The sequence below is a fragment of the Prinia subflava genome, chromosome 15 (genome assembly GCF_021018805.1).
Source record: "Prinia subflava isolate CZ2003 ecotype Zambia chromosome 15, Cam_Psub_1.2, whole genome shotgun sequence".
In the NCBI taxonomy this organism is placed as follows: domain Eukaryota; kingdom Metazoa; phylum Chordata; class Aves; order Passeriformes; family Cisticolidae; genus Prinia; species Prinia subflava.
This window is the reverse complement of record NC_086261.1, coordinates 9,232,651-9,257,739: the sequence shown is the minus strand read 5'-3', so window position 1 is coordinate 9,257,739 and position 25,089 is coordinate 9,232,651. Positions and strand designations below refer to the sequence as shown.

Genomic DNA, 25,089 nt, shown 5'->3' with positions numbered 1-25,089 from the left:
TTATGCTTTAAATTTATTAATACTAATCTTGTATTTTATATGTAGAAGCACCAAACATTAATGAATAAAAGCAGTGGAAAAGCTGTTGCTGTTGACATGACATCAGGGGTACATTTTTGACCCCTTGTTTTGTGCTTAGTGGCTGGTGGGAAGCTGTGAAGCTCAATTAATGTTGTTTTTTCTGTCACTGGGGCAGGTTCTTCAGTGCACATGGATCAGCCTTGCTGCCAAGCTCTCTATGACTTTGAGCCAGAAAATGAAGGCGAGCTTGGGTTTAAGGAAGGGGACATCATAACGTTGACCAATCAGATTGATGAGAATTGGTATGAGGGGATGTTAAATGGAGAGTCTGGCTTCTTCCCCATTAATTATGTTGAAGTGATAGTTCCCTTGCCTCAGTGATTGTGTCATTCGAGCTGTGAACATGATTTCATGACTGAAATGGATTCACAAATGTTCTGTCAGTGTGGCATTCTGTGAAAGCCTTGCTATTTGACTGACTTACTGACTTTTGTATGCGTCTTTTTAAAATGTATTTATTTTATATTCAAAAAAATTTCACCTTCCCTGATTTGTCAACCTGCAAAAAAACCCATACCCAGTTTTTTTGCTTTGTGCCTTGAAGATCACTGTATGAAGTGTTTACTGGTAGCTCACTGTTGCTCCAAAAATGCATTTCCTTGCTATTATTGTATGTGGATTATTTTTTATCTTTGGCTGCAATGATTTTATTATTGAAAACCATTTTAAAAAATACTGTTAGTGAAGCTAACTGTAACCAGTTCCTAAGTTACTGATGTCATTGAGCTGTTTTCATCTATCACACCGTAATTTATTGTGAACAAGTTCATTCATCTTTTGCATTGTATGTTGACAAAAGGCAAAGTGGTTGTTGTCAATATTAAGATGATGTTGTACTAAGTACAAGTTCTCAGCATTGAAAATTGGTATAATTTACTGATCAAACTGAATAAATATTTCTGTGGGATAAGAACAGTGGTTGCTGCTTCTGTACTGATGTTGTTTGAGCAGGAGGCCACTTTTGCTGAATAGATCAGTTTTCAGTGACAAAAACGATGCCAAGTTAAAAAATACATGAGTAAAGAAAGTATAACTTTTATGACACCTCTGCACTGCAATTTTAAACATCTTGCTACTTCTCTATTGCTTGTTTAGCATTTATGTCTGTTAACATCTTCTTCTAGCAGAAGGAAAAGAGAGAAATTCCATGGAACTAAGCACAAACTGCTCCTGGTTCCACAGGGTTTGTATAGAATTCCAGTGAGAGACAGGGGATGACTGGTGCCTACTACACACAAATGAAAAGTCAATGTATTTCTGTTTCTCATATTTAGTTGAAAGGGATGGAAAGGAGGAGAAAGAGAAGAAGAGGTGGTAATGGAAAGACATGTATATAGCTAAAAATATACCAGAAATGCCTCAAAATTAAGGCAGAATTCTGGCATCAGAAGTACTTATGCAAATGAAGATAGAATTACTTTGTTTTTTTGTTTACCTTCTCTTGCTTTGCTTAGTAATATAGTAGTGATCAAACAAAGTGAGCAGCCCTGGAGGAAGTGGTAGTCTTGTGCCAATTGCTCTCCATATAAGACAAATTGATGAGAAGAGACCTGAATTCTTTACAGGCAAGCTGTCTACTGAAGATTCCTCTTAAACTCAGAGCAGTTCAGCTCTAGTTGAAGTAAAGTGGTAAATATAAACAGGGCAGAGTGCATTGCTGAAGGTTTCTTCACTCTGCAGTCCCTAAAAGCACCAGCTTTATTACTTCAAAGTCTTTTGAGCCACTCAACATAAATCATTGAACAGACAGACCTTTATTATTTAATCTGCAAATATTTAAATCCAAGACTGCTTTTATATACATGAAAAATATCTTTAATAGTTAAAAAAGTTTTAAGAAATAAAGATAAATACAGCAAAGTTAGAGCAGCAGCTATTTCTATTGTTTGAGGTGGAACAAGAATTTGGATCTGCCAAAATCCAAGTCTTAAGCCAGCATCTACTCTTGATGTCTCAAAATTAGAATTTTTAAATAATGTAAGAGTTTAAGCTAGCATAAGGAAAACCTCACCTTAACACCTGCATCCTACACAAAGCAGGTCATGAATTTGGAACTGAACACTTTGGCAAGTTAAAAGACAGTCAAAACACTATTCCAGCATTGAGAGAAATCTGCAGGCTCAGCTGCTCCCCTCCTGCTCTCAGGTGGAAGTTTACTTCATGTGGCTCAGAGCCCTTCCTTTCCCCAGGGCCAGCAGGGGAGCAGTGGGGTGGAGAGACAGAGTGGCCGCAGTGCCCCTGAGGCTGGCTGTCCCCTGCTGAGGGTGACAGGACAGGCTTCCCGTGGAGCACAGAGTGACAGGAGCTGCACACTGGCCCAGAACCAGTTTACCCCTGCTGTCCCATTAGACACACACAGCTGCAGCCTGCACGGAGATGTAGCACATAAGGGCTCCATGAGCAGGGAGATTGATGTGTTTCACTACAGCTGGGGCTGCCTGGTTTGGATTTTTGACTAGGATATTTTTCTCTCTAGCTCTTTAGAAAGCTGTGTCAGCAGCACTGGTCACACTACCTGCTCTGTCAGAATGAGATGCTTTTTCACATTTCCAGGATACATTTTTCCAAGTTAAGGCTGGCACAGCTCTGCTGTGATACACTGTATCTAGGAATATACAATACTGAAAGGGAGACTTCCAGGTGCTAGACTACAGAAACAGTACATTTAATAACAGGCAGGAATATTTTTACAACTTGCTTTTAATTCTGAAGTGTTTCACTCTGGGAAGTGATCCAGACCAGTTTTATGCATTTCTGCATCAGGATCTGAGCAGGAAACATTTCAGACACTCATCACTCTTGTGGACAGTGTTTTAGTTTAGACTTGCTCAAGGTGCAAGGGTGTGATGGGTCCAATGTTTCCCACTCAGGCTGGAAAGAGTAATTACCTTTGGAGAACACCATATCAGAATACTGAGAAAGCTGAGGCAGCCTCATGTTCATTGTCAAGTATTTAACATCCTTTTAGGGCACATGTTTAGAAGCTTTGTAAACTGTACCCTCCTCTGTTTCAGCAGGTCACAGAAACCAGATCCTTGTGTAAAAGTAAAAATAAAAATAACTTCCCATGGAGCTTGTATTCTACTGCTCTTTGTATCACTGAATCCAAGGCCAGGGTCCAGTATCAGAAGGTAGGAAATTCCATCATGTTATGGACAATGCTTCTCACAAAGGTGGAATATGTGAAATTCCAGATATTACAGAAGATATCAACACACACAGTCTATGTCACCTGGGACTGAGAGGTGTTTTAAGATGATTGTCCACATTACATGACAGAACAGCTGGGATCTTCATTTTGCTGCAGAGAGAAAACATGAAAACATTAGACTAATTAGCATGCGTACAAACTTAATATTTCTTGCTGGTTACCTACTTGATCCTTGTATAGGCAAGTAGGCTTTTTAGCACTTTTTAGCTTTAGTTACTAAAAGCAAAGCAGATTTTCAAGAGGCAGTACATGAACTGTCCTACACAAGTCCATGCAATCCATAAGCCTGTGCCTTCCTTAATGCAAGGCTGTCCAACTGCCCATCACTGTCTCACCTCCCAAGCATCAGAACCTCAGTGCATGCAGACGTGCTGCCCTCGTTAGGATGGTAAAAGCAGAAGAAAAACATGGAAACTCTGCCTTCCTTTAAAGCACAGCGTGCATTCTTCCCATTATTTTACTGCATGCAATAAGTTAACTTCTGTTTAGTAAGCAGCTATTTCAGTACTACCAAGGCAGCAGAAGCATATAGGTACTAATGTCAAAAGTTTAATAGGAATTCAGCAAACAGGAATGACATTAAAATTTGACTGGAAGTATGAGAATTGATTCTTACCATAAATGGCACACAACTGTATTGTAAAGTTGCTGATGAAACAGATTAGAAGTGTAAGGAAAAAAGTTACTTTTGCTTTCCATCACTGATTATTAAACAAGTCATGTAAGTGAACTCAAAAAATGCCTTTTAAAATAAAAGGAAGCCACCTTTGAGGAGAAGCCCTACTCTGAGTATGAGAAGCTTGTATCACTAAGAGCCCAAAGGGCAGAACAGCATTATAGACCTTCTCAATGGCCTATTTACCAGGGCTTCACCATCCTTCAGTGAGACTGAAAATATTACAAGAATGTGCATGCAAGTCAGGAGTCTGATAAAGATCCTTTAAGCCACATGATATTGTAGTAACAGATATTTACCCAGATTTTCTGTTTGAAAGGACAGAAAAATAAAAAACCAGCAGGCAGTAACTGCCTGTTTAGGTACATTTTTTTCAGAAAGACAGTACCAAGGTACTTTTAAATTAGTTTTCTGACAGATACATTGAAAATATCTAGGAAATGGTAGTGGGAGCTTTAACCTAGTGCAGTAAGATGTGACTTCTCCTTGTAACCGTGGAGGATCAATTTTAGGAAGAGCTGTTGTAGCTTAAATTTGTCAGCAGGAAGGAGAGAGTTCTTAGCTAAGCATCCCCTTGCTCTCAGGCTTTGAAGTTTGTACCATAGTACTGTTTCAGGTCAAGACACAAACCAACTTCAGTCAAGTATAATTGTTTGGTTAGGACCAACCTAAAGCCCTCATATTAGTTGGTTTAGACTATTTCAGCAATTAAAGATAGCTAATAGTAGATCAAAGTACAGTAGGAGCATCCAAAATGCATCAGTTCAGACTTGTATTATGGTCAGTCAAATGCCATTCAAAAAGGGGCTGGGTAGTCTTACACAGGATATTGCACCATGCAAGTCTGTAGCCAAAAGTTTGCAGGTATATTGACCTTAAGTTCAGTCTGAAATCATCTTAAAAGCAAGCCAGGGACACCAGGGTGTCACATCGCTTCATCCCACAGAAATAGTTTGTGTTTACATTCTGTTCTTGGGATAACGGCTTTAATTCATAGATATTTAGATGAAATGGACATTAAAGGCTGTATTTTCAGTGTGTCAATAATAAGGTATCAAATAATGCTACTGTTTGATCATACTCAGAGAATAAGCAGAATTTCAGTTGCGTTTCTATGCGAAGCCATGCAAGCTACATCCCACATGGGACAAGAGACTGCAGCACCACTGATGAAGCAAGTTTTCTATGAGGTGACAAGCATGATTCTCACCATCTCACCTGCTAAAGGATGCTCACAGGAACCACTATCATGAAACCAAACAACATTTCTTTTTTCTTCTTCTTTTGGTCTGACATCAAGAAAAACATTAAGAGTTGTGGGATATGAAGAGTACTTGAAGCAGTATTTTCACTTAGTAAAGAAAAGAAATGGCCATTGAATGACTCTGCTGGCAGCATATATTTAAACTTCAGGCAGCTTACCTGAGATGCAAACTCTGCTTCACTTCCAGTTATTTCTTCATAATCATCCTCTTGCTCACTTTCTTCTCTGGGTACAAGCATTATCTTCCTCTCTGCGAGTTCCTAGAATACAATTGAATTGCCACCAAGACCCCTCAGGAATTAAGCACAGGCAAGTTTAGCATTAGGACAGTAGAAGTGTTTTATTATTTCACTTACCTCACCATCATCTGTGATGAGTGTAACACCAATATTATCCCCAGTTCCCCACGACTTCTGCGACTTCCAGACCAGATCACTAGGACCTGGGCTTACACCAGCAGCTGCACCCCAGATCTGCAACAGATCTACAGTGAGCTTCTGAAGAACCTTTTCCTGTAGTTTGATTACAATTCAGTCTAACATATATAATTATTAAGTATTTTAATACCAAAGACATCCAGTAGGAGAAACTGAAGCACTGCAATCCCTGGCAAGTTAGTTTTTTTTTCAAGACTACCAAGAATGGTGGTAACGTTTTTCTAGCTGAAGACTGTGAAACAGTGCAGAAAGGGCTGTTAACAACTTCTATCCAATGCAGAGGTAGCCCTGGTTGGCCAGACAGAACATTGGAGTCACAGAGCCAAGCCACAGTCACAGACATGCTCAGGGCAGCAACTTGTGTGTGCAAGAGCCTCTCATAGTTCTGTTGAACAGCTCCTCCAGTTTGGAGTAGCAAGTGTAGAGTTCAGCTCTTTGATCACCATCTCCATGTACTTAGAGTATGATATTAGAGCTAGTATTTCGTTTAATATTACAATCATGAGCTCAGCATTGCTGACCTGGAGTAGACTAAAGATTTTAGCAAGAGTGTGAGTCTCTGCACAACTTGTATCAAGCCACAGGAGTATGGGAAATCCTAAGAAAAAAGTAGAATACTATCATTCTGTTTACAATTAGAGCACACTCTAGTGGGATGATCCAAGTTCAGTCCAAACTTTAAAGCAAATGTAATTAGCATTTCAGTTCAGGTTGCTTCAAGGAATTTCCCCATATCTATCTCCACATAAAACAAGAGCTTTAGCTCTTGAGGCACTCAGTATCTATATAGTTTTCCATATTACAGGAATCTCTACTGACATCCAACATAAGAACAGAGCTCTGAGGAAGTTTTGCAAACCCAATACCTACTGTAACTTCTTGTCCTGCCTGAAGAGTGAACCGTGAAGGAAACTTGTACATAACATCTGCCACGGTTCCAATACGTCGTCTCAACACCCAGCCATGGAGAGGTTGATCCTGTGGGACAAGAAACCTCTCCCTGCATTACAGACCAACACCAGATAATTCAAACACAAGATTCCTTCCAGACTCATGGGCCAGTTTTAATCCCACTCATGTGGCATACGAGTATCTGACAATTTTGAGGAAGCAGCCACATTTCCATTAAAGCCTCCCTATACTTTAGGATTAATTTTAGTTAAGTTAAGCCACAGCTATTTTTACATTCCATTAACAGGAGGGTCATGATACTCTTTACTAGGGAGATTCTGATAAATGAAGTTTGCCGTGGCCACCTACCAACTACATATATATATATAAATATATACACACACATATATATATATATATATATACACACACCTTAAAATTTCATGGGTCATTCTGTATTTCAGGCTGAAATGGCTAAACTACAAACCATATGTTTTGAAATCCTGATGATGAATTCTTATAGTCCTGGATTTGGAAACTAAACTAGTGGAAGAATTAGCTAATTGGCCAGATAAACCCTCTGCATAGATTAGATATCACCAACTCTGTTCAACCTTTGAGCTGTTTTAAGTATTTTCGACTAATGCAAAGCTATCTTTATCCAATTTACTAGAGCACCCTATTTAATTTATCAAGGGTAAGTAGTACTTCTGGTAGTGCTAGCCTGAATCTGATGACAAACAACTGAAGGTGTTTGATTCTGCTTAATAGAACCCCCTGCACCTCCACCCAAAAGCCCCTCCTGTGGCCCTGGAACAGAGCACCTGCAGTACCAGAAGGTCACTCTCTAGTGTGTCACTAAGCTAAAGCCATCCCCGAGCAGGCACACATTACAATGCAGACTTGCAAATGGAAGTACCTTATCAGAGTGGTTTTTAAGCCTGACAAATTTCCCATCTGCATCAATCTCTTCAATAGATATATTTCCAGTAGCTGAAACATGCTGAATAGTCTTAAATGCAGCACTATGCTCCCTCTTTCTGGTTTCTTTGATTTTCCTTTTTTTCGCATGCAGGAATCGTCGCCCCTGACCTGCTGCTTTAGTTGCCGTGCTGTGTGAGGATGGAATGGGTGACAGCTTTAGCCTAGAAGAGAGGCAGATAACATTGACCTGAGTACCTCATGTGCTTTGTTTCTTCTCATGCCTACCCTCTGACTACATCCAGGCCCAACAGCTTCCTATAGGCAAGCTTTCCATGGGGTCTTGAACACAAAATTTTACTTTTATTGGCAAGAGTAGCTAAGCGGTTTGTTAAGTTTGGAAGACAGCCCCAGAGTTCAGAGTAAGCTTATATTAATAAGAGAAGACTCACAACTGCGCTAAATATTCCTTTAAAGTCTCAACAGACACAATCTTCAGTGAAAGTAATTTTAATTTTTGATCCTTCTTAGCATGTATTGAGAGTTCATGTTCTCACCATGCATGCAAGATACCACATCTGCATAGATGAGTTGATCCAAGTTCCCAGCTTCATTCATGGAACTTGAATGCTCTGTATCTCCAAGATGTAACACAAAACTCTGAGAGAGTTGAGGAATGCTTAATGGACCTTTCCATTTTATCAGCTGGATTTATGAGGTTACTTCATCTTGCCATGTGGTAGATATGGGATATAAATACCATTTACAGAAGATGAAGCTTCAGTAACTGAATTGCTATATTGATGACATGCTTAATGCTTGTTTCTTGTCCCCCCGCATTCTGAATGATAAAGAATTAGTGTAGAGGTCTTGAATGAAGCAAGTTCTCATAATGAAGATCTTGTCATAGCCTACCTCTGTTCCTCTCCTTCCAACATCTTTCTGTATGCATTTATTTCCAAGTCTAGAGCCAGTTTCACATCTAAGAGATGCTCATACTCTTCCAGCTGTGCTTGTGCCTGCTTCTGAGCTTGTGCCATTTCTTCCTCCTTTTCAGCCATACGCCTCCGATGGAGATCACGATCGTAATCCAGCAAATTCTGTAGCTCCTTTATTCTGCTCTCCAAAGCAACATTCTAAAATTAAGGGGAGGGGAAAAAAATCAAACCATAAGTGAAGATTAGAGAGAAAAGGCCAATATTTTGAATTGAGAGTAAATTAAAATAATTGTAAGGTTATACAAAAAAAGACAGAACCTGGGTTTGGTATTGATTAACTTGAGATATCAGAGTATCAACTCTCTTCTGTGTTTCCATCAGCTCCTCCCGAGCAGCGTTGGCAAACTCACTGTTTCTTGCTGCAGCTAGCTGGGCATTCTCCACCTGTGGATAACTCACTGTTAGTCCTGAGTTGTACATTAGCATGTATTATAAATAAGGAAGGAAAACCAAATAGTTTTCACTTCTTACAGCTGGAAGTAGTCATCTTTTACTGAAGTGTGCAGACACCAATAAAGTTCAGGTCAGAAAGCTCTGTATTGCTTTCCAGGGAGGTTTACACAAGTTTGACATTTATGCCAGAAAAAGTCAGCAATAATCAGGTAGAGAAAATTTCTGGATTAGGATATTTTAATTAGTAATGTATGAGGACTTTGTATGGATATTAAGTAAATTGATTCTCCAGAAGACCAATGGAGAATATGTTTAGAAGCTGCTTGTAAAAGCATAGAGCTGCAGGATATTGGGTGTACAAATCATATTCTTCCCCAAAAGGTCTATTATTAAAGAGTTCCTGCATATTTACAAGCAACCTTGAATTGCTCTACAAATACCTTAATCTTGAGATGCCCCAAGAAAGGGTAAAGTACTCCTTCAAGAGGCACTTACAGAATTTTCAGTGGAAACAGAGGCATCCAAAGGAATTCCCTGACTTGGCATGCAAGTTGGTGTGTAGGAAAAGTTCCGTTTTATTCAAGACTGAAATTGCTAAATACAAACAATAACACACCTTGGTCCTAAATCTGTCAGAAATATGAAGTATGATCAACTTCCCCTAATCACTCCCTGTATTTATGCTTGAACCAGTTTTGTTTGGGATCAAATGTTTGCAGAAATCCTACTGTCAAATTTGACACTATGAAACTCTAACAGCTTATGCCAAGAAGCTCTGCAGTGAATGCAGGGGCTCCCTCCATCAGCTGTCTATGCCAGTGTGACCTTAATTATGTCAAGGTGAAGAGAACTTTAATTTTGTTTCTGTCATCTTTTACAAACTCACCTTTGCACTGAATGTTCGCTCCATCTCCTCTTTGTAACCTTGAATTTGTTCTTCATGTTGTTTTCTAAGCCTCTGCAGAGCATCTGAGAGCTTACTCTCAAATTCTCTTTGACGGCCAGATTCTACTTCTGCTATCCTGCTCTCATGGACCCTTTTTGTCTCCTTGAGCTCCTAGGAGAAGAAATTTCTCAGAGAATAAACAAACAAACACAGTTTGAAACTAGATTTAGTGTACCAGCTTCACAAGTCCTTCCCTGTTGAAGCAGATTTATCACTGAGTACACAGTAATTCATCTTTATGCATTACTAATTTATTTGCATTACTTTATGCATTACTAATTATTTATCCATTAGGTCTGGCACATCCACCTTGCTGCCTCACCATTGTTTTTCCACCTCACTGCCACCACTGCTTAAACTAATAAATGTGGTAAGTATTTAATTTGTAAGACTAATTCTTTGAACTAGATAGATTCTGTTAGGATTTTTTTTCTACTTAGAGCACATGCATATACAGTTCAGTTTCTTTAAGCACTGTTACTTCACTTGTTTTGTTCAAAAAGTAATAGCAGTTAGTAAGAAATATTAGAATTCTCTATCAAACCATGAGATTCCTACAAGTGAGAAGGAAGCTGGTTTACATTCATGTGTAAACTATTCATTTAGATATATGTACTGACTTCCCTCACAAAGACACCACTGAGAAGTGTTAAGGAAGTTGGGAACACAAGTTGCTTGAAGGAGACTTAACTTCTTCACTTACTTTAGGCTTCAAGTAAACATCTGGAATCATTTAACAGTAACTAATATATGCACTATCACTTACACAAATTAATATAAAATGCAATATATTGGGATTTCAGTTATCCTTAGAAGAGCAGCCTAAGAAATCTGTCATATCCCAGATACCTATTGGTGCTATCCCAGTTGAGGTTGTGTACTTTGAGCCTTCCTAGTTAGGTGGATGTTATGAGCTGATGGGCTGCCACAGGGTGCTAGTTACCTTTTTAGAGATAAAAGCAATGTTAAGATGGGCTTTAAGTGCATCCAGAGATCATGGACACCTAGAAAGATGCCTTGTTAATAAGCTAAAACATACATCTTCATGAAGGCGCTTCTGGAACGTCATTTCTTCCTGCAAAGTTTTCATATGGTTTTCTAGGTCCACCCTCCTCAACATTTCACTGTGGAGATGCTTTTTAGTATCCTCCAGTGACAAATTCAGCTAGAAAAGACAGACAACAGAGTTATCAAAATTAAGAGGTATTTTTTCAAATTAGGCAGACAATTTGTTACAAGTCATTCAACCTAATTACCACAGCAATCAAAATGCACTGGTTGAGTGAAGTGGGTTACTCTGTGTAAATTCTTATGTCAGTGGGATCCAAATATCAGCAACAGATAGAATCCTATTTAATTGTTATGTAGACCAGATTTCCCAGAAGGCAAATACAGAACAGCCCTTAATCATCACCAGCGAAATTTGACTCCTCAAAGTAGACTTCTGATGAATTAATTGTACTATCCATATATATTCCTTCCCTTTAAAACTGATTCCAAACTTCTAATATAATTTTTTGACACTTAATCCTCCAAATACAGCCTATGTTGACAAGCTAATATATACTTTCAGTATTACCACTTCCCCGACATGTTAGATAATGCAACAGGGACTGTAGCAGTACATTTCATCTTGCTTTGACTTTAGAACAAGAAACATTACATCCTATGGTCATAGAATTAAAGGTACCTATAACAGGTGGAAGTTTTAAGGAAACCACTATCAGCAGCATTTGCCATCAGGAAGGTCGTGGAAATCTTTATGTCTGCCTGTCACTGTCATAGTTAGCAGGCTTTCTCTACTTTTAAATATTAATAACTAATTGAGGAAATCAAGCAAGAACTGCAGGAGCAAAAGCAAAGTTTAGATTCCCATAGCAAGCCTTACACTGAGTACTTGATCCTTTAATTCACGAAGTTCGTTCTCCAAAGTCCGGTTCTCATTGAGGGCTGTTGCTAAATCAGCTTCCTTCGCATTTAGCTGGGCATCGAGGTCTCTCACACGAGCCTGGGCCAGGTTCAAATCACTTTCTTTTTTGGAGTTCCTACAAGGGAGAGTTTTACACTGTTAAGTGCAGCTAGTGAGGGAGAATTTGTTCTCAATGTGTTTCCTTTCAGAGGGGTCCGTGGTTAAACACAGGACAGGCTTGTCAGGCTCACGGTGAGAGCACAAACCAAACCAGACAGGGCGCTCCAACAAGCATCATTTGTTATACCAGCGAGATTCCTGACCCATTTTCCAGCTCGTTCGGTGCGCAGCCCATGCGGAAGCCAGCTATTTTCCACGGCATTCCCAACGGGAGAGGGCAGGGACAGCACGGCCCCGGCTGCACGGGAGGGCTGGGCACGCTCAGCGACCGGGGCCGGACGATCCTTCACGGAGCCCCCGCGGCAGAGGCGGCCCCAGCCCGCAGGAATCGCCTCAGGAGCCCCGGGGCCGGGCAATCCTTCACGGAGCCCCCGCGGCAGAGAGGCGGCCCCAGCCCGCAGGAATCGCCTCAGGAGCCCCGGGCCCGCAGCCCCGGCCGGGCAGGCCGCGCCGCTCCCTGACGGGGCGGAGCGCGGCTGAGGCCGCCGGCGGGGCCGCTCCTCCTCCCGCGCCCCGGGATGTCCTGCCCGCAGCACACAGGGAGCTTTGTCCCCCGGAGGCCGCCGGCCAGCCCGGGGAGCTGCGGCCCCGCCGGGCTTCGGCTCCTGCAGCCCCTCAGGCAGCGCCGCGAGAGCTCCCTCCCCTCCCTCACACCGCAGCGGAGGGTCCGGGTGAGGGGAGCTTCGCTTTCAGAGACGAGACCATCTCCACACCGATACCCCGGCTCTGGAACCGCAGGTACCACCTGGATGGCCAACACCCTTCAGCTGCCATTGGCACCACAGTGGAGAAGTGCGAGAAGGGCCCACAACGAGTTCCTGTCAGGGAAAAACACTCTGATAATTCTCCAGACTGCTCCAACTTTTAAAATCCTTGCAGTTGCTTGCCCACTATCCAGAGTCCCTGCTCAAAACTCATATTTGAGATTACAGAGTAAAGGAAGTTCTCAATTTATTTTGGCAATATCAGTTCTGCCAAGTGGCAAAGTTGTGTCAACTCATACAGTGAGTTTTCCAGTGGATAACTGAGACCAGTTGGCAAGAGTCCAAAGTAATTCTGCAGGATTGATCAACTCTAGAAGGCTTGAACTGCAAGGAAAGATTGGAAAACACTAAGGGTTGTTTAGTCTAGAGAAGCGAAAAGGGACAAGAGACAGAACAATTTTTAAATACGTGAAAGACCGCTGCATAGAGTTCGGGAATCTGTTTTCCATGTCTATTGTGGAAAAGACAGGAAGCTCTGGGCTTAAATTGCAGGGAGGAATATGTGGGTTAGATGTTAGGGAGAGGAAACACACAGTTCACCACTGAAGCACACTGCCTGGGGGGGATATTCTGGAATCTCCATCATCTGGAATTTAAAATAAGGGTTATACAAATCTGAATAGATGCAGCTATGGCTGGTTCCAGTGCAGGCCTGGGGCATGTGGCTAAATCAGGTGTTTGCTCAAGGCCTTTTCAGCCCTGCTCTTCAGAGGCATTTGTTGGCGGTGTTGTGCTAGAAGTTATTTACTCTTTACTCAGACTTTAGGAGAAACATAGCTCTACTACCAGTGAAAAACAAGATAATGCACTGTAGTTTTAGTACTTAAGGTTTCTTTCTAGGTATTAGTTATTCACCTTCCTTTTGGGGTCTCTGCTACCACTACCATTTACAGTATTAGATACGATATTAACTATGTCAACAAAACTATGTAATATCGTCTGTTTCATCCTACAATAATATAAATTTCGTTCTGCAATCAAAGTGTGTGCAAATCTGAAATTGCATTAGTATCTGTTTTAACAGTTCACTTTCCAATGTAAGCATCTGACAGCCAGGCTCATGTTTCCTGGATTCCTTCCTGAAAAATATTATTTTCAAAGAATCTTGGAGTGAGACATTTCATCTTTCAGAACAACAATTTAACAAGTCTGACTTTGACAAGAGCATTTGCTACCCTTTTAATCCAAGTTTGGGGTTCAGAACACCACCTTACACCCCTTACTGCAGTAAGCAGTGAGTTACAGTACTCTGCAACTTCCCATATACTTACCATTCCAGAGCTAAGTGTGGCCCACAGACTATCGATTACAAGCAAAAACTTTGAGGCACTGCCAATCACATTCCTTGTAAATCAGGATGTCACATAGGCTTGATCTGGAGAATTTAAATAATTTTACCAAAAGAGTTCAGGTATGTTTGAAACAGACTCCAGTTTGTCAAGACCAGAGGAGGTCAGCAGGACATACAGGATTCATTCTTACCACGTCAGCTGCTACACTTTGTTTGGCACATTCAGGGGCAAAATGTACATCCACACTCTCTGATGCAGAAAGGAACTGGTCTTGTCTTTCTCTGCTGTGTTACTGCAGCTGCTCTGACCTTCCTGAGGCTCTGAATTCAACCAATATACTTATCTGCAACTCCTCCTCCCCAAACATCTCTGGCCTGCTTCCAGTCACCGTTGTTTAAGTAGTAAGAGAAACCCAAATGCAATCAGTTTATTGTCAAAACCCTTGAGTCTCTTAATCAGTGAATAATAAGACCTAGTAGTTAATGCTGTTGGGAAATTATCTGGTGACATTTCATTCTATAAGAGTTAAACAGTCACCAGGTTATTTAAAGGGTGTATAAATCTAAGGACACGATACCCTCAAAGTTTGTTCCAAGTCATCTGAGACATTTGCAGTTAGGCAGCCCAGATACAACACACATTAATATTAGGACCTCAGTCTAGTCCTTTCAGAAACCAATATGTACCATGTATCATTTCCCATAGGCTGTAAATTTAACCACTTCTAAGACGTAGTTACTGTAAAGGGAAAAAAAACAAAACCCCGACCCAACGGTCTAGAGGATTGCATATCTGCCAAGTCCAAAGCTTTACAAACAAAGCCAGAGTTATACAAACACAAAGAGCAGCAGAAAAGTTTTAGAACAGGCATTACCCCTCTCCTCACTGTCCATTCAAGTGGCTGGTTAGATTTATGAAATACATCTGTGAGCCAAAACCCAGCATGACAGAGACAAGCCCAACAATTATACAGCTGAAAACAGAAGCTTACAGTAAAAGCATGTTTCACTCCCAACTAGAACCTGAGTCCTACTGAGTCTGTGAAGGGGCAATACTTCCCCCAGGCATTAAAAGAAGAAGGTGGTGCCTAAATTTGCTCTGATACAGGTTTATAACAAGATGTAAGGGGCCTGTGGACATCCAAATTATTACAAGTCTATAAGTAATACAGGGGTACAGTGGGGTGTTACAGTAACTAGCAGTGCTAGCAGGTTGTATATTTCTGTAGAGGAAGCTTGTTGGGATTGAACACTTGTTCACACACCTCTTCCTTCTTCAGGAGGATGGGACAGCACTTACATTGCCTTTGTTCAGGCTAGTTGAGCCCAGCCTCGATGATGATCCCAGCCTCGGGATACACAGCTTACAAGAAAGTCAAGCTAAAACCACAGGCAGCTCATCTCAGACTTAAGGCAACCAGGAAAACCTCTGAGCAGTACCAACCTAGACCAGGTAAGCCACACTGCTCCCAGAACTATCTTCTCTCTGTATTCCCTCTGGGCAAAGTCGGAGCTGAACAGCCCAAAAAAGATGCACTCCGACTCCATATAAACACTGCTTCCACTGCTCCATAACTTTCTAGATACTTGCCAGCATCTTGAGTGTTTGTAAACACAGGCGTGGTGCCAAACCCATGCAGCTCTGCATTCATAGCCCAGAAGGGCACCCAGCACCCCACGTTCTGCAGGAGCCCCATGCCCAGCCCAGGCAGGTGCTGATGTGACCCCATAGCACCGCAGGTACTCGGCAGCATCACCCCAGAACACCTTCAGGACAGGCATCCAGACATCTCCCAACCCCAGAGGGCAACACCTTCGGGGTTATCACACCTGCACGACCCGGACATGAAACACCGCCGCGCCTTCCTCCCTGGGCTCCTGCCTGGAGCATCCCCTTCCCCTCGCCCTGCAGGAGCCCCGAAGAGGCGGCTCCCCGGGGTGTCCCCGGGCAGGGAGGCCTGCTCGGGGCCGGAGCACCGACCTGACGTGCAATTGCCGGTGCTCCTCGCCAATCTTGCCCAGCTCCACCTGCAGCGTGGCCCGCTCGATGGCGATGTCGTCCAGCGCCCGGCGGGCGTCGGCCAGCTCCGCCTCATAGTGGAGCCGCAGGCAGCCCAGCTCCCGGTCGGTGCCCTCCTGGTGCTCGCTCAGCCGCTGCTGCAGCGCCGACTTGTCGGCCTCCAGCGCCCGCACCCGCTCGATGTAGGCGGCCAGGCGGTCATTGAGCTGCTGCAGCTCCTCCTTCTCCTGCAGCCGGCTGAGCCGCGCCGGGCTGAGCGGGGACTCGGCGGCGCGGCTGGCGGAGCGGCTGCCGCCGGCCGGCGCGGGGGTCAGCGCCGTGGCCATGGCAGCTCCGCTGCGGGCCCCGCCGCCGCCGGGACCGCCCCGCGCAGGACACCCAGCGCCCGCCGCCGCCCCGGTATAAATAGCGTCCAGCTGCCGCCGGCCCGCGCCGAGGGTGGGCAGCTTAAAGGGCTCGGCTGTGCCCTGCCGCCGCCCCGGCCCGGCCGAGCCCTGGAGAAAACACTTTTCCTTTTCCTCCCCCTCCTTTTTTTTTTTTTTTTTTTTTTTTTTTGTTTTTTTTTTGGGTTTTTTTGGGTTTTTTTTTTGTCCTTTTTTCTTTTTTTTCCCCTCCCTCTCCCCCCCTTTTTTTTTTTTTCCCTCTCCTGCTTTATCTTTCACATGTGCCTTGCTGCATCTTATCAGTCCAATGGTGCTGCCCAGAGGAGGCAGAGGAGGAAAAACCTCCCGCAGCCCTGCGTTCTCACAGAGCGGTGCAAGGGGTCGGGGCGAACCCAGAATCGCAGCTTTAGGAAGATGCATGACAGCTGCAGTGATGCTCACGCTCCAGCATGCTGCTGCGTCAGTGCTCTGCCTGTTGTGTCTGGGATTTTTTTGCAAATTGTTCAGCTGATGAAAATAACCGGGTTTGTGCTGCTCTTTGTGGGCGTCTTTAGCTTTCCTGTCAGCCATCCCACTTATATAGTGTTCTGGTTAAAAGCTGATGCATAAGCAAAAGGAAGAATGGAGACAGAAAAAACCTGCATGAAGGCAAATGTGTGAAGCAGTCTGTAAAGCTTTATACTAATTACATTTAATAAAAATCAGTGTTTAGTAAGAAGGTTGCTTCAGCACGTCTTTAGTAGTGATGTAAACAGTGATAATTTTCAGTTTTCTTCACTGGCTAATTAATTTACCCTTTTTTACTTCAATTTTTGAGAGCAGATGCTGTAGGAAACTCATTCAGTATGAGCATAAAAATCTCAGTATATTACTGTAACTGTAAATTACAGTGCATGTTGTAGTAGCTACAAGAAACGTCAATTAAGATCCTAGCTTAAGCTGTTATTTCCTACACAGAAAAACAGACTTGGCATCCTCTTAGAGTTCTTTAAATGTAAAGATAGATTTTTAGGAAGATATAAATGAAGGTATGAAGGTATTTATACCTTTTTATGAAGGTATAAATTCAAGCTCCTCTTTATAGGTGGACAGGCAGGTAACATAAGAGAACAACACAGTTTGCCCCAAGAGGGTAGCTGGGGAGTTAAGAATTAAGTCATTTATACCTCTGGATAAAAAGTTACAGAGTAGATAAGGATACAGATGGAGGTGTGAATCCAGAACATAGATATTTTTTTCTGAGCATCTCTACACATTTTTATAAAACCCCAAAACATAATTTCAAGACTCTAAAGCTATGTGCAGCATGGGAGGAACACAGAGCCAGACTGAGCTCCTCTGGTTCTCGTCCGAGCAACACCACTAGGACATTCTTTCCTGCAGAGCTGTTCCAGCATTTTATTTTGATGTAATGAGTGCTTGTTTGTCCTTCATTGCCAATAGAAAGCTCAATTTTAAAAAAGAAAACAAAAGGGCATGGTTTAAATCTGAACATGTACCTCTAAGACCAAGATGTGTACATCTGAGGCTTTATTTCAGCTTTGAAACCTCAGTCCTCTACAAAGAAAACTGTGATCATGTGTCATTGCCATGCTTGATCATTGCATGTTACTGGCCAGCTGTTCAAATACATTGTATGGTTTTGGAACAGATGCAGGACAAAGCAAGAAACCTGCTATTCTAAGAATACATTTTCTTGTCTGCCAAGTCTTTGTAATAATGCAAACAAAAACAGCTGAAAGAAATAGTACAAAAATAGCCCGAGCTAGTTTTATCTTTTGTATTCTTTACCTACTCTCCCTGTGCAAGAACAGAAAGAGGCAACTTAAGAGAAGCATAATGGAAGTCTGTTGCTGATTCTTTTCCTCATGACACTTTTTTCTGACTTCTTTGTTGATAGTCTGCATTGCTTAGACCACAAATATAGCTGAGGAATTCCTGCAGAGATAAGCTTGTGCCATCCTTTCCTACTTTTTCAAGTTTAAAGATATTAGGAATGTTCCAGGATTAAGATATGGGGTGGAAATGTAGGAAAAGGTGCATATCCCAGAATAAATCACAGTAAAAATTATTCTACAAATAGTCCTTTTACAGTAAAATATAGATATGGGAGATTTAGATGACATTAGCAGATGCCACAAAGTTGGAACAAAAAACACTGTTGATTTTTTCAAGTATCTTAATAAGCTCTTGATCTAGAGTTGGTGAAATTAGGTGGAAAAAAAAATTAGCAATGAAGTAATACAATAAAAAGTAGGAAAAAAAATCAAGTAAACTTTTTGTTATCCTTTTCTATAGGTATCTTCTAGCTCATTCCAGTCAGGTGTAAGCAATGTGTCCGTATGGGTCCCAAAATGTTGTGAGGGCTCCCAGGGCACTAACAGCCCTCACGACCTTGACCAGCCTCAGCAGAGCCTGCTGCCCACGCTGTGCCCAGGGCTGCTGGAGCTGCATTTAAGCTCTGGCCTGGCCCTCAACCCTCCCTTTATGCTCCCTTGTGGTTTTGCTGAGCTGTGGGCTCTGGTGGCCCGTGGTCTGGTTTTTTGACTTGGTTTGTACCAGCCTGGTTACTGAGCTCTGCCTGGTCTCTCTGCACCCTTGGCTGTCCCCTCTAGCCCCCGAGTCCCTCACCTAGGAGCAGTGGGACAGGGCCACAGCCTGTGTGGCTCCTGTGCAGCCTGCCCACCTGACTGGTCTCTCTGTCCCTTGGGAAGCAGCTGGACTTTGCCACTCCCTGGATGACACTTTGTTTGAGCCATGGCTGCTACATACTTAGCACATACTTATTACTTGATAGTAATATCGCTTTTTAGACTTTTTTTGGTGACCCAATACAAAATGCTTGAATTGATATCTACTTTTCAAGGGTTAAATGCAGTTGAGGCTGTACATAGAAAGCAGTCAGGCTTGACCATTGTGACAATACTGTCACAATTTGTGCTGAAAAATATAGGCATAGATTGCAGAATCAGCATAAACAATGGAAAATTGTGTAGCATGTTGGTGTTTTTCTCTGGGTATTATTCTGCTCTGTAAGTCATGAGGGTCTTTTCCTAAACACCCACTGGAAACAAATCAAGATATCACTGGACAGTAAAACACCTTAAGGAGCTACTATGTATAGCAGTAATACTGTTTCAAATTATATTACCCTGAGGCATTGGACTGTATCAATAAATACCTTTCTAAGTAGTCTGTTTACAGAGATCTGTTTGTGACTCACATGTGACCAGAGCTAATGAGGACAAATTGAGTTCTGTTGGCCTGATAGTGGTTGCCACGGTACCAGAGTAGGTACTTTTCCACGAGAAAATTAGAGATCACCCACCAGAAAAGTTAAAGGGTGGTTTCTGTGTCATTGGTGGCAGTACACAGAGATGGGAAAGGCCTTTGCAGAACATATCACTGCACCAGTGCTCCTCCTCTGCAGTACTGTGCCTCTATTTACCTGGTTAAATTAAGCAGTACAAGTCAGTTGGCTTATAGGGGCTTTTGTCTGCTTTGGAACAACAGCCTCCTATAAATTGGTAACAGGGGAAAAATTAATTTATTTGTGGCCTTACCAGGTGCAAAAGTAAGCAATAGACTTTGGTAGAATATGAAATGTAGAAAATACACCTGATAATAGTCTTTTGTAGGTGACACCGGGCAAGTTCCTTACTTAGGCTGTCCTGGTTTTCAGCTGCCAGAGACCAAACTCTGCTCTCAGCTACAAACACCAGAGCTGTTGCTATTTACAGTCTGTATTAGTACTGCTGTGCCCAGCACCTGGATTGCTGTGTGAAGGTGCAAGGTGAAGTGTATATTCATCTTCTCTTTTCGTAACCTCACTCTGTGTGCCACTACTATTCATGCCAATGATGTATCATGTGTTTCTTCCAACCTTTTCATTTTTTTATTCCTTCTCCCAGTTTGCTCCTTGCTTATGTTCTCTTCTGTTTCCATGTTGGTGTGCATGGTGGTGGATGCTCATGTAGTGACATGCACAAGTCATCTTTAACACACAGGCCGCCTACTTTGCTCTTGCTCTTCCCCAGTGAGCCATTACAGCGAGGGCACGTCCTCACTGCTGACCTTTGTCTGCTGCCCATGACTTGCAATAGAAATGATTTCCTCAGAGCCCCTGTTTATTCAGCAAATGTTGCCTCTTCCACATAGCACTCAGTAACATTTTATTTTTAACAATCTCAGAAGTGAGGGCCATCACAGAACGAGGAAAAACAGGTCACTGTCACTGGTGCATGAGAGGAAAATGGCAGATGAGTTCAGAACTCCAATATGCCATATCTGCAGTCTCACTGGGTTATGTTATTGTGCAAGCTAGAAAGAATATCTGTTAACACATAGTTATGCATAGATAAATTATTTTACCTCTGCAATAAACTTTTCATTTTGCCTTATCTGCCTTCAACCTTTATCTATACAAATTCCTATTTTTTTAATTATGCCCAAAATAATCACCTGAATCCTTTTGAAAATATATTTTGAAAACCCACAAAATGATCATGTAAGTGTATTGTAAGTATCTCAAAATGTTGATTCTAACATTTTAGTTAAGGCTGTGAACTAGGACAAAAAGTAAGTTTGTGCTATTTGAAGGTGTGTTGGTTTTTCTCCTACTGTATAGGATCATAAATATTCAAATGAGCCACGAGTTGTTTTGCTTAACCACCAAAAAGAATTTGAAAGACAAGAAAGAACAAACATTTATTCAAATACTTGAAATAGTGGCCATTTGCCTATATTGTTTTGGTTAATTCTAGAGTCATTTGAACAGAAACCAAGAGGGAGACAGTACTTTTCTTCTATGTTTAGGTCTACACATAAGCAATTTTTTATTTCTGTAAGCCTCAAGGATGTTTTTTTACTTCCTATATTGATGGAGCTGTTTCCAAAGCCCAGGGCAAGGATCTACATGGAATGCAATGGGTTCCATAACACCAAGAAATGAAAGGGTGCTGTGGCTGAACTTTGTACCTTCATACTCAGAGAGGCTTTGCTCTTTGTAGGGTATAACACACTTGTGAAGTGTGTGATTGCTCTCTGCCCTGGAGGGCTTGTTATTTCAGAGTAAACAAGCACCCTGTGTGCATAAGATGCAGGGCCAAAGAACTGATTAGACTTTGTCAGGGTTCTCATTACTCTAGTTACAGGAAATTTAACATTTTGCATTCATTAATCAATCAGGTACAGCTCTATTACTGATAACTTTGAGGCGTTGAACCAAAATGCAGTTTCTGCATGAGGCCTCTGCAGGATACTTCCAATTTTGCTATACGTTATTCAGGATGCTGATTTATGAGCCAAATGTTGTTCTGCACTGTTTCAATGGATTTTGAATTTGTAATTTAGCCAAACATACTTTCTCTTGAGTAGTAAAGACTTTTGTTGCAATGAAAGAATGGCCTTCACGTTCTCAGATTTTCTTACTTGAACTTGTTTTGGGGAAAAAATTATATAAAAGTGAAATCTGTTGAAGAGGTATGTCTACCTGCATTTCAGGACAAAGATAAATAGAGAAGAGTTGGGTTTCTCTTTTCAATATATAGGTTTTCTATTAATGTTCAAGGAGTGAAATTTGGTGGTTATCATGTGATTTAAGAGAGTTTTTTGTTGTTTGCCAGACCAGAGATTTCTTTTTTTTCAGTTTGGCCCTTTGGCAGTTATAACTTGCAGAATCTTTCTTCTCTGCCACTTCTGCCTGTACTGTTGAGTGCAAGTTGAAATTTTCTGTTACAATTGAATATAACTCAAGAAATTATTCATGCAAAATATTCCATGGTTATGTTTGATAGTGAAGACACATGGTCTCAAGTCTCTCTTAAGTTTAAAGTCTAAAACAAAGGATAATACCATTATGTTTCTAACCCTCTTCCTCATGAGAGCCATGCCAGCTGTACAGATGGATGATAGTGCTGTTATGTGTTCAATGAAATAGTAAATGCAAATGTCCATACTTCACAATTTTATGAATGCTAAATGCTTTAGAGTTGTCATTTTCCATGTAATTTAAGTTATGCATATTTTAGAGACCAGCAAAAAGAAAGCACATGTGGAATAAAAAAGCCTTGTTAAAAGCAAGAGCCAAATACATCTGAACTGAGTGTTAAAAGCATTGGTATAATTTGTTATTCAAAAATCTTATACTGACTCTGCTGGGCTAATGTGACGTGAATGGAAATTAAAAGACTGTGTGGTAAAAATTGCTACTAAGGTAATACCTAAAGCACTTGACACTGGACCAGGGATGTGCAAACATAATGTAAATAGGCAAAGAACAGAAGTTCTATCTTGAAGAGTTTGTAATCCATACAGACAAGACAGGGTAAGCAAAAAGGAAGTCAAATATTTTCTTTAAAAATGATGTTTTATTTTAAACTCAAGTGGTTAGTTTTTGCAGAATTGGTGACGTCTCGAGCTATGAAAATTAAGCAACCAGAACCTTTAAATTTGTGGCCCTTTTAACTTTAGGAGGTGTGTTAGGGAGTCAGCTATGGAGCTGCATGTGCTGTGAAATTTGAAGTCCTTGTTTTCAGTCACATCTTGCCTGGACACCAGAGTTTCATACAGTTTTTCTTGGCTCAGCAGAAGAGGTTATGAAGACCTCCAACAGGAGTCAAAATTTCAAAGCTTTCAAAGTTTAAAGAGAAAAGAGTGAAGTGGCAGGAGTGTGTAGTGAGGCTGAGGTGAAGAAATTGAATAGGATAAAAGTGAACACAGACCAGCATTCAATGAGAATAGGATTCACATAGGAAAATGTCCTGTTTTCACATAGGAAACTGCTGTCCAAAACCCTATGTAGGGTTTTCTAGTAGTAGGCTAAGGCTATTTTTGTTCTCCAAATACTGTTATTTTCTGGGTGCTCATCTTCCTTGCAAAAAGGATGATTTCAGTGTAACATAACCAGACCTATGGATTATGAGGGAGAATGGAATTAACAACACTTAGCAGCTGAGGTAAGACCCTCCTGATCTCTACTTTCCAAGGTAGTTGTATTGTTTACTGTAATGCTGCTTTCTGAAATCTCCCTGAGGACTAATGCTTATCTCCATTTTCTTATGTGCTGTAAAAATTCAGGCATAGAATCTCTAACCTGGACCAGGACACATGAGGAATTAGGTGTGTGTGTGTAAACAGCAGCCTTGTCTGAGTTGCTGAATCTGATGTGAGCCAATGTAGACTGCTTTCAAGTACACAATTTTTCTACACTTAAATTTATTTCGGATGGACAAATGTTTATAACACTTGCATATATTAATTACAAGAGAAAAGATATTCTAAGTAAGGATGGTGCCCACTGGGTACATTCCTAAGATGGCAGGTCTTGAGGGTCAGCTTCATCTCCGTGGTTTTGGCAAAGGAAAATGTACTTTCTACATTAGATGATCTAAAGACTAAATTCTGGGTTTAAAATCACCTGTGATCAAGCCTGAAGTATATGCTACCTGCATGGGTATATAATTTTGGAAGACAAGAATTGCAGGGTTATAACTGATGTCCTAGTGAAAGGACTGTTTAATAACTGTGGCAACTGAAATGGATGGAAAGCCAGGCTTTCCAGGAAGCTGATGCACTTTCACATGAGCGGTATTAAAATAACGCAGAAGATCTGAAGATTAAAATCAGAAGATTAAAAACAGCAGATCGGGTCCTCCGCAGCACTCTTGCCTGTTACACAGCCTGTTATCACATAGACTGGGAAGAGCAGCTTGACTCAGGTGTCCGAGCGCACCCGAACAGAGCAGCCTGTGAGCTCAGTGGCACGGAGCGGCAGCGCTGGTGGCCCTGCAGGGTCCCAGCCAGCCCTGGCTGTGCCCTGGTGTCCCTGCGAAGTCCCAGCCAGCCCTGGCTGTGCGCTGGTGTCCCTGCGAGGTCGCAGCCAGCCCTGGCTGTGCCCTGGTGTCCCTGCAGGGTCCCAGCCAGCCCTGGCTGTGCCCTGGTGTCCCTGCAGGGTCCCAGCCAGCCCTGGCTGTGCGCTGGTGTCCCTGCGAGGTCGCAGCCAGCCCTGGCTGTGCGCTGGTGTCCCTGCGAGGTCGCAGCCAGCCCTGGCTGTGCGCTGGTGTCCCTGCGAGGTCGCAGCCAGCCCTGGCTGTGCGCTGGTGTCCCTGCGAGGTCCCAGCCAGCCCCGGCTCTGCTCCGGGCGGCTCTCCCGCTGGCTGTCGCCGCCGGGCTCTGCAGGCTGGTTTCAGCAGAGGGCACTCTGTTCCTAGCGATAGAGGAGCCGCCTTCCCTTGCTGGTGAGAAACCTAAACAGATTGGAAAAGTTTCCAGTGCAACATATTTGAACAAACTCTTCATCGGTTATGTTTAGTCCACTGGAGCATATTTTTAACTTCAGTGGCAGGGATCAGAGCCCTTTCTCTACGTGCTGCTCTTAGCGGACCCGAAAGCTTGGAACATCAGTGGAAGCCGTAGTGCGAAGGTAGAGGATTTTGGCGTTCCTGTTTAGCAGCTCGAAGCTCAGAGGGAGAACGAGAGCAAAGCTATCGTACGAGACATATTCGCCAGATTTACAGTAGGAAACCTAAAATTATTGTAGACGGCAGCATGATTAAAGCCCTACTCGGTGCGCGAGCAGATTTGTAGCTGTATAGTGAGAGTTACTTGCAGATGAGACACAGGATGGTTGTGGTTTTGGAAGCTGCTTTGTATCAGATTCGGGGGCTGACTTCACGGTAGCTTTTGCTCCTCGGGGGAAGACGAACCACTTGGTCCCGGCTGCCG

General features: G+C 42.3%; 3 protein-coding genes across 6 annotated transcripts in view; 2 read left to right on the top strand and 1 right to left on the bottom strand.

Annotated features, from left to right (window-relative positions):
* The window catches only part of SH3GL3 (SH3 domain containing GRB2 like 3, endophilin A3), a 41,831-nt gene extending 40,837 nt beyond the window's left edge, over nt 1-994 (top strand). For both annotated transcript variants that reach the window (XM_063412577.1, XM_063412578.1), the window contains exon 9: nt 197-994. In XM_063412577.1, coding sequence (XP_063268647.1) covers nt 197-402 — 206 coding nt within the window. In that variant the 3' untranslated portion in view covers nt 403-994. The remainder of the gene's footprint in view (nt 1-196) is intronic.
* Nucleotides 995-1,130: 136 nt separating this feature from the next.
* LOC134558579 (lamin-L(III)-like) lies at nt 1,131-17,060 on the bottom strand. Of its 3 annotated transcripts, none has more exons than XM_063412569.1 (12): nt 15,944-17,058; nt 11,707-11,863; nt 10,858-10,983; nt 9,759-9,929; nt 8,738-8,863; nt 8,397-8,617; nt 7,480-7,705; nt 6,540-6,647; nt 5,589-5,705; nt 5,391-5,492; nt 5,187-5,257; nt 1,131-3,382 (listed from the first exon to the last, which is right to left on the bottom strand). In XM_063412569.1, the coding sequence occupies exons 1-11, from the start codon at nt 16,933-16,935 to the stop codon at nt 5,216-5,218; spliced, it is 2,388 nt and encodes a 795-aa protein (XP_063268639.1). In that variant the 5' UTR covers nt 16,936-17,058; the 3' UTR covers nt 1,131-3,382; nt 5,187-5,215. The 3 variants fall into 3 exon arrangements, with proteins under 3 accessions (XP_063268639.1, XP_063268642.1, XP_063268640.1); XM_063412572.1 differs by lacking the exon at nt 15,944-17,058 and adding an exon at nt 12,051-12,345; XM_063412570.1 differs by lacking the exon at nt 5,187-5,257 and having other exon boundaries at nt 15,944-17,060.
* A 7,534-nt stretch (nt 17,061-24,594) lies between these two features.
* Nucleotides 24,595-25,089, top strand: part of ADAMTSL3 (ADAMTS like 3) — a 173,339-nt gene continuing 172,844 nt past the window's right edge. Inside the window, exon 1 of the mRNA XM_063412567.1 lies at nt 24,595-24,787. The gene's annotated coding sequence lies outside the window, so the exon portion shown is untranslated. The remainder of the gene's footprint in view (nt 24,788-25,089) is intronic.